Consider the following 9,028-nt stretch of genomic DNA (forward strand, 5'->3'; position numbering starts at 1 on the left):
TCCTGCTGCTCTGGGATGTCACTCACTCTTGGCTGGATCCTCTGTTCCCATGTATCATGAGCAAGAGGCATCTCTCCCTGTCAGATGCTGACACCTAAAATTCAGTGTTTATTCAATGGTTTAAGGTAAAAGAACAAATCTGATCTCAACGTAGGAGAGAGAAGCTTTGAAGCTTGTGCGTAACCAGGAGCAAAGACCTCACACCACATTTGTGTGGGGTTATGCATTCTTAAAACTCCAGTTCAATTTTATTTAGTGGTTCTGACTAACCTTGAAGCTCAGGACAAAACAGGAAATCTTTGGTCCTTAACAATCAGCGGAAATTTCCAATTCATGATCCTGGTACCAATCCTTTGTCACTTAATCTGTCAGTGACCCAGTTCAGTCACCTTTAATATCAAGGTAAAAATCTGTCTGCTCTTAGGATGTAGGTAGAGCTGCTTCAGTGCTGCCAAGTGTTAGTAATAGGAGCAGGATAATGTCCTCACAGGCACTTCAGGAAATCATCTTTCACTGTCCCTTTTTCCTGTGGCTGCAGGAGTGCCCTGGAAGCTCCATGTGTGGATCGAGTCGCTAAGGACAACCTTCTACCAGTCCCGCTACTCCGTGGTGCAGACCCTGCTGCGGGAGTTTGTCACCATCAAAGAGGAGGATTACAACGAAGAGCTGGTCAGTGAGGGGCTGCAGCTCATGTTTGACATCCTCAAAACCAGCAAAGTAAGTCAAGAGTTTTGTTAACTGTGTCAGAGCTGAGTGTTCTGGGGTTTTTTTGTTGTTGCGCTCAGCAGGAGGAAGGCAATGGCCAGGCAAAGTCTCTGAGGAGTTATGGCGTGGAAATGGCCCTGGGAGCATTTATCTAAATTCATATACAGCCCCAAAACAGTCCTCAAGCACACACACCTGGAGGAAGCTGTACAGCTCTTTATAACTCCCCAGATACTGTAATTCCTTTAAATTAAAGCTTGTCCCTCCGTGGGGCGGTTACTCCCGTGGGGTGCAGCTGCCGTAGGCCCCAAGCGAGCCCTCACGGCGCATTTGGAACCTGCTCGATGTGGAGTTGCTGATCCCTGTTCCATCCTCCTCACAGAACGATTCCATCAACCAGCAGCTCGCATCCATCTTCACCCCCTGCTACGGCAGCAGCCCCATTCCCAGCATTCCCGAAATCCGGAAGACTCTGCCCGCTCGGCTGGGTAAGGTGCTCACCCGAGCAGTGAGCTGCTTTTGATTGCTGCTGGGTTGTTTGGGGTTTTTTTTTTAAATTTGTTTGTTTGGATTTCTTTTCTGAAAAGCATACACAGTTTTTGGGTGCAAAAAGGTCACCTTTTTTTTTTGTCCCCTTACCCAACAGATCCTCACTTCCTGAACAATAAGGAAATGTCTGATGTAACTTTCTTAGTGGAAGGAAAGCTCTTTTATGCACACAAAGTCCTGCTGGTTACTGCATCTAACAGGTGAGTCACTAACCAGGGACATATTTAATCCAACCACGGTTATCCCTGAAATCATGTGTGGTAGTCGGAGTGTACACATCCAGCCATTCCCTGCCTTCCCATTCCTTCTCCCAGAGTCTGCAGGGAGAGCTGCACTCACTCCTGGAATCCCACACTGGCCTGGTGCACTTGCAGTTAGCACTTCCTTTCTCTATTCTTGGCCTAGTAGCAGGGTTTTCCAGCTGTCACAGGGTGGGATTAGATCAGATCCAAGCAATTTACAGGTGAAATTGTCCCCGAACTAATCGTCATAAATTGGAAGTAATGTTTCAATTTTCAACTGGCAAAGAACAAGGAAGGGTCTTTGTTCTCCCCTTGCTGTTTGTGATGTGTGTGTGACACACTAATACAGTTAAATTAAATCTGTTAAATTAAATCTGTTAAAACCATTCCCAGGTTCAAGACACTAATGACCAATAAAACAGAGCACGATGGCCACGGCAGCAAGACTGTTGAAATCAGCGATATGAAATACAACATTTTCAAGGTATGGGACTTAGTCCACTTTTTCTTTATTCCTTTCCATCTTCTCAGCTACTTGGAAGGTAAGACAAACCCAAGGAGTAACAGTATAAGTGGATAATATTACAGGTAGAGATGGAGTTCCTTTCAACACACCTGAATTTCAGGAGTATTCTGAAATACCCTTTTTCCAAAGTTCCAGCCTTTAAAACAGAGTCCTCCAGTCTATATTCTTATTTTCTTACTAGGCAGCTGACTCCCCCATAAAGCAGGAGAAGCTAGTCTTCTACTGAGAAGTAGTGTTATACTTTTAACACACATCATTTTCATGCTTTTTATGGCACTGTTTTCATGCTTTGCTAAGCAAAAAGTAACTTATTTGCAGCAGGTGCATTGCCAGGCTTCATATTCATTAAAATCAGATGATCAGAAATCAATGGTGTCCCTGTCAAGAAAAGCTCAGAACTGAGAACTGTGCTTTGCTTTTATGACATTTCCATATTTAGAGGAGGAACAGGGAGGTGTGAAGTGCAGTATAGGTCGTGTCGCTGTTTCACTGAAGGGTTGAGGCTTTTCCTTTTTTCCTCTTTTATAAGCAAACAAACCTGATCTGTTGGTCAGCAGTACTCTTATCTCACTAGAGGGAAGTAAGTTGACCATGAGAACATCTTTGTTCTGCTTGTAAGGGGCTGTACAAGTTTTGTGTTGGAGAGGTGACAGCCAAATTGTGCAGCTCAAGCCACAACAGAAGAAAATGTTACTGAGTATCGAAAGAAGCCTCCTTAACAGCATGTGTACATCAGAAGGTTTCTAAAGACAAATTTGTGCTTCAGGGGAGAGAGAGAGATAAATCAGAAAGAACTGAAACAGTGAACCACTTCACAATTTGATGGTAAATGCGGTCAGATTGGTTAAGGAGAGGCAGTCTCAGGTAGGGTGGAGGATGCTGAGCTACCAGAGATGTGTGTCCTGCTCAGGGCTCTGCTGGGAACAGCTTTGCTCTCGTGTAATTGTTATACAAATAAAGGCAGTCTTACAAGCAGCAGCTTAGTTTTGTTCCCAGCCCTGTTAGAAATGGCAAGCAGGGCTTGCAAGCCCCACACAGCACCCAGGACACTTCTGCTCCAGCACCAGATCCGTTCCCTCCCCTGACTCAGCGGCACTGCTTGGGCTGGGGGTGGGCATGTGGGACCAAAGAGCAGGAGCTGCCTCTCACTCTCCCTGCAAACAATTAATGCCTTTTCCTCCGGGCCTGGTGGGGGGCTGGAAGCTGATTAGAAGCCCAGCAGGGAGGCAAGTGGCTGGGAGGTCCCTGGGACACACACGCTGGGCTCGCTGGCAGCTCCGCGCGTGACCGGCCTGCCAGGCTCCACAAACCCGGATCCGAGACAAGGACAGCGGTGTTGCTCAGAGACACGCTGTCACCCTGAGCCCAAAGTCCCCAGCAGGGCCCTTTTCAGGGCCCAAGAGAGAAAGGACTGTTAGAAGGCAGCAGATTTGCCATGCTAGGGAAGAAAAAAGAGCCACCAGTGGAGGTGAGAGCCGGCACAGGACACGATTCCCGTCTGCTCAGGAAGGGGAGCACAGCCATCAACAGCCCCTTGTGACTACAGTGATAACTCCATGCCTGGCCTTCTTCCCATTCCAGATGCTGATGCAGTATTTATACTATGGAGGGACAGAATCCATGGAAATTCCCACCACTGATATCTTAGAGGTGAGAGAGCTTTTTCTTCCAAGTCTCGCCAAGTGCGCTGGGGCATAAAACAAGAGTTGAAAGGCAAAATCCAGGAGCTAACAGCAAGCTCCCATTCAGTCCAGGATCATACTTAGCATTTGGAAATGAGCATACTTAGCACTTGGAAATTAATGAACTTAAAAGTTTCAAAACATCACTGCTTGGTGTTTCTGTGTCTTGGTGATGGAAAGGAGTGCAAATACACTTGTGGGAGGAGCTTTTGCTAAGAGGGGAGATGTGTCAGTCTGTCACTTCAGCATGGAGCAGCCTTTTTGCTGTTTCATGAGGACATGGCCATTAAAACAGGGAGTCAGAGACTCTTCAGAGAGGAAATCATCCGTCCTGTTTGCCTTCCCCAGGCCTTTCAAGCCTCATGATCTCAAATAGCCTCTCTCTTGTCTCCATAGCTGCTGTCGGCTGCCAGCCTGTTCCAGCTGGACGGCCTCCAGAGACACTGTGAAATCCTCTGTGCCCAGACCATCAGCATGGACAACTCTGTCAACATCTATAAATATGCAAAGGTAGATCCAAACCCCCCTGGTTTAAGAATCCCACTGAGCAGCCTGTGTGCTCCTGGTGGTAACTAAAAACCCCAGGTGGGCCCCCTCTCTGCAGGTAACTCTCTCCCCCAGCCACAACAGGAGTGAGATGATTCCCAGCTCCAGGCAGGAAAGTCCTGCACAGCCCTGGTGTGTTTTCTTGTCTGAAGCAATCATGGATGAAATGGATGGGGGATCCCTGCAGAGTAGGGGAGAGCTGTCTTAGCAGGCTGATACATCAACATCAGCAAATCCCAAGGGATTCAAATCCTGGGAGCAGCAGGGGCAATTGATCACAGCATAGCAGCTATGGAATAAACCTTTTCCTAGCACCCCTGCTGCTAGGAAATATTCTCTTTAGCTCCAAAATGAGCATAAACTCTGTTGTGTGACAGATACGTACTTCTGTAGCAAATAACCTAAATCACAGAGAAATACTCTGCCCTTCCTGGCATTTTGCAGGATCAGATCCCTTAAAGACAAGGAGAAAACCGCACAGAGGGCTGGTAATGTTTTCTTTTTACTGTGTGTGTAGTGTCCCACCGATGCTCTTCAGTTTCTGTCATGTCAGACTGGTTTCTTTCAGACCTAAATTTAACAGTGTGCAGTGGTAAAAAGGGGAAACAGCATTCCCTACTGGCCTTTATGTACTTTTCCTTAAATTATTATTTGCACAGAGTTCCCAGGAAGAGGCTGTGTGTGCACAGAGCTTCTTAATATTGAACTTGAGTTTTGTTGCTCTCGTTCCTGACCTTCCCCCGCTAATCCTGAACCAAAAGGAGCCAGATCCCAGCCAGAAACCACCTCATGGTGGTTCAGGAGTGCAGCATCCCTGTTCTCCTGCGTTCAGCGCCTCGTTGTAGGGATGAGGTTCCCATCCTGTGACCCATGTCCTGATTGCCCTGAGCCGTGCTCACCATCTGCCAGCACAGTGTTGTTGTGTGCTGTGGCTCAGCCAAACAGGTACCTTGGCCACCTCATCAGCCAGCTGCTCTGCTGCAGGAAGGGAAGGGACTGGAGTGCAGGCCAACAGCCCTGCTGACAGCAGGCCAGCAGGGGAAGGAATTAAAAAAGCCTGGATGTCTCCCTGCTCACACCTGTGCCTGCAAAAAGCACCAGGAGAAATGATCAGACATCAGAGTCCTGCCTTCAGTGCTTTTCCACTGTTACTCCTGTCTTTTTTCTGTCTTAGAAAATACTAAAAGGGGAGAAGCATTAGGAAGGAGAGGCCCGGGGATGTCATGTAGATCTAGGACATACAGAAGGGGTTAATGATCCTGCTGTCTTCCGCAGATTCACAACGCACCAGAACTGGCCTCTTTCTGCGAGGGCTTCTTCCTCAAGCACATGAGCTCCCTGCTGGAGCAGGAGTCGTTCAAGCAGCTCATCTATGGCAGGAACAGCAAAGTGCAGGGCCTGGACCCACTGAGGGACCTGCAGGCAGCCCTGGCTGGCCGCCTGCACTCCGTGTACGTCACGTCCAGGGTGTGAGGCAGGACCGGCGCTGGCAAACCGCGGTGGAGGCGCCGCTGGGGCTGTTTGCCTTCTTGGATCTTCCTGAAAGTGCCCTGGAACTGGCACCCCCAGGTGCTGAGGGAGGGGGAGCTGGCTTCTCTGTGCTGCTGCTGCTGCCACAGGAACAACACTGTCACACAACAACACTGCCACGGCCCAAACACGAGCTGAGCATGCAGGGGGAGAACGCGAACCGCAGAGATTGGCACTGCCCTTTCCACGAGCACAGGGCTGTGGAGAAAGAGGCAATTTAACTAAGCCCAGCACTAATACGTGGGCTTAAGTTCATCCACACAGATGTTTTCGGTGTAAAAAGGCTGCCTAGAAGGAGTTTGCTGATCCTAAAGCCCATCCCACGAGCCATCTGTCTGCACACAAAGTACTTCCCCTCAGTAGTACCAGTGTCTGTACATCACAACAGACCAACAGAAACTTTCCCCAAAACTGTTTGCACCTTGAGAGAGAGGTTTTGTATGTTCAAAGCTGAGTAGAAACTAACACTAACACGGAAATTACTCACTCTTTAAGCCTAATACAAAGAGCTGAGCTGGGGCAGGGAGGGGAGAGTTGGGGGTTTGCGTGTTTTTAAATACGGTTTCACTGTGCCAGTTGTTAATCCGGATCTGTTTTGAGGAGAAAGAAAAAGACTGTCTACCTTTTTGCTGTCAAGGTCTGTCAGTCACTTTCACCTTAAAAACCTGTTTCTGAACATTACGTGTGAGACCTGATGCCACAAAAGACACTTTGTAGAAGGCTCAGGTGTAGTTGCAGGAGCTGGCACTAGGCTAAAAAACTGCCCAGTTGCATAAATAGCAATAAAAGCCTCCCCAGGCCTCCAAAGAGCATCCAGCTCAGTGGTTTGTTCTCTCTCTGGAGCTGGTTGGGATTAAGGAAAGACCTCCAGCTATTCCCACTGAGCTTTGCTAAGCACCCACCAAAAAATCATTTGCCAGGACACTTCATTTGTTGTAGGTGAGTGAACAAGAGGAAGCCAAGTTTTCAGTGGAGAACTATTCATTCATTATTAGAAATCCAACCATTTATTCCTATTGTACCTAAACACACTGGAAAGAGTAGGCTCAGCTGGGCCCAGGCTCCAAAGCACAACACAGACACAGTTTAGGTAAAGGGAAGGAGAAGGAGCCGCCAGCATCTCCCAGCAAATCCATCAAAATCTGACATGGCCTTGCTCCTGAAGGATTTACAGAGGCAAATTGCATGCGTGGATAGGGATTTTCAGTCAGCTGACAGACAGGTTGGTCAGGGCACACTCCCTTTGTGCTTTAGGTACACATCTGCTGAACATCACCAGCTCCAATAACCCTATTTATTACCAGAAAGCCATACAGGGGAGGCAAAATTATCACTGAGAAACGCCACAGAAGGCTTTATTTTGGAAAGTATTTTCAAGTAGCTGCTCCGGCTATCTGTACAAATATGTAGGTCCTCTTTCGTTGCTGTAATATTACAAGGCTTTGTTTAATTGTACATTAATGTTGTCATTTATGTAAATGTACCAGGATTTTATTAACAACGTAATTTTAAAATACAGAGCTGCTGTTATTTATTCTGCTTCTCTAACAGTAAGGAAAAAAAATAAGATTTAAAGACACTTACGTGGAAAAGGCTGTTGCAGTTGAAGCATCTTAAATTGGTTTTGGTGTAAATATACCTAATTTTAGGGATACAGAAGCATTCATTTCCCCTTCCTAGGCTGAGACATTTTTGTGAAGTTAAAAGGTTCCACTTGCATTTTTCCCTAGCTGGAGTAAGATTACCTGCTTTCCATCAGAAAGCAGCAGATGCTAGTGTCCAAAAAAACCCCTGATTCCAGGATTCTTGTCTGCAGCAGGAGAAACAGGGAGGGTTAAAGCAACTCTTATGCCAGAGGTATTAAAAAAACCAAAAAAGCAGGTGGTCCTTCCCTTCCATGTGACCTCAGGATCCCAAAGGTCAGAAGGGCTCTGGTTGGTGCTCTGTGGGAGGATTGATGTCAGAGGAGAGGACTCATCTACGAGGTAAGAAGTATAAAAGTTTAAGAGCAAGAATTTGACCCAGAAGTATCCTTTTTTTTTTCTCTATTTGGGAACCTGCCAGCATAAACAGTGAGTCGTTCTCAAGAATCATGGAATACAAACACCTTGGATTCCCTTTGGAGCACTTTAATAAGTAGGTTAAACAGAAATTCCTTGTGAAACCAGTTGCACAGTGCCTGTGTTTTATAGAGTGCTGCCCCTGGAGCCTGAGAAAGTACCAAAGCAGTTTGCCCAGCTTTGGGGAAGCACAAAACTTTGCTGGCCATAATGACATCATTCCAGGGAGCAGAGGAAATAAACATCTGCCTGAACAGGCTCGATGACTTCCAGCCTAAAAGAAAGCCTTTTTTTGCTCTCTAATAAGGCTTTGCACAGCAGGCAGGCCCTGGCTAATGCAGCAGCACCAGTCACAGGCCCTTTGCCCTCGCCAAATGCTGCCCAGGCAGTCAGACACTGCTTCCTGCACCTGCCATGGCGACACAGCCGAGGGGACGGGCAGGGAGAAGGCAGAAGACTCCCCTGAGGAATGGGGCAGCAGGCTGCTGTCACACTGCCTGTGGCAGAGGAGAGGGCTCCAGAGCTGGATCTGGCTCTCCAAAGGGCAGCGTTGGAGCCTGAGGGATCCTTTAATCCACAGAATGTTGCACTTGGCATTATTTGCTCAAGAAAAAGAAGGGCAGAAAAAAGGTGTCTTGTGATAGTGATGAAAACTCCCAGCCGAGCAGGGATAAAGGAGCAACGCAGCCCAGGGCTGGAGTCATCTCAGTGCTGTCCCTATTCCCACTGTTCCAGGCACAGGATTTCACCCGGTGGTCCTCTCTCTGTGCTTAGGTCAGGCAGGAGAAGGTTTCCCGTGTCCCTTTCCAGCTCTCTCCGTCCACGGCCCTCACACCCACACAAAGCCTTGCTCAGAAACCACACACCAGGGCCCTCACCAAGACAGGCCTGTGATTCCCAGGTTCACAGGCAAACAAAAATCCAGCTCTGGAAGTTAAAAACTCACAAGGGAGTATCACGAGGGCCAAATGGAAAGGGCACACCGTCCTCCTTCCCCTTTATCCGGTACTTCCCAGACAGCTCCCTTCTCCCTCACGCTGCTCTGGGATGCGAGACCTCTTCCAGCTCACAGCAGCCTCAGCTTCCCTGGTTCTGCTTCCTCCCAGGACGTGGCAGGGGTCAGCTGGCTCCAGCTGTCAGAAGAGCTCAGGGCTCTCCGAGCAGGCAGGATGATTCCAGTGACAAGTA

General features: G+C 48.0%; 1 protein-coding gene across 2 annotated transcripts in view; it reads left to right on the forward strand.

The window, feature by feature from the left end:
* ABTB2 (ankyrin repeat and BTB domain containing 2) overlaps positions 1–7,298 on the forward strand; it is a 112,751-nt gene extending 105,453 nt beyond the window's left edge. For both annotated transcript variants that reach the window (XM_008632676.2, XM_017733016.1), the window contains 7 exons: positions 539–717; positions 1,088–1,193; positions 1,352–1,454; positions 1,890–1,980; positions 3,604–3,672; positions 4,101–4,214; positions 5,526–7,298. In XM_008632676.2, coding sequence (XP_008630898.1) covers positions 539–717; positions 1,088–1,193; positions 1,352–1,454; positions 1,890–1,980; positions 3,604–3,672; positions 4,101–4,214; positions 5,526–5,723 — 860 coding nt within the window. In that variant the 3' untranslated portion in view covers positions 5,724–7,298. The remainder of the gene's footprint in view (positions 1–538; positions 718–1,087; positions 1,194–1,351; positions 1,455–1,889; positions 1,981–3,603; positions 3,673–4,100; positions 4,215–5,525) is intronic.
* The last annotated feature ends 1,730 nt before the right edge of the window (positions 7,299–9,028 follow it).

The sequence above is a fragment of the Corvus brachyrhynchos genome, unplaced genomic scaffold (assembly GCF_000691975.1).
Source record: "Corvus brachyrhynchos isolate BGI_N302 unplaced genomic scaffold, ASM69197v1 scaffold315, whole genome shotgun sequence".
NCBI lineage: Eukaryota > Metazoa > Chordata > Aves > Passeriformes > Corvidae > Corvus > Corvus brachyrhynchos.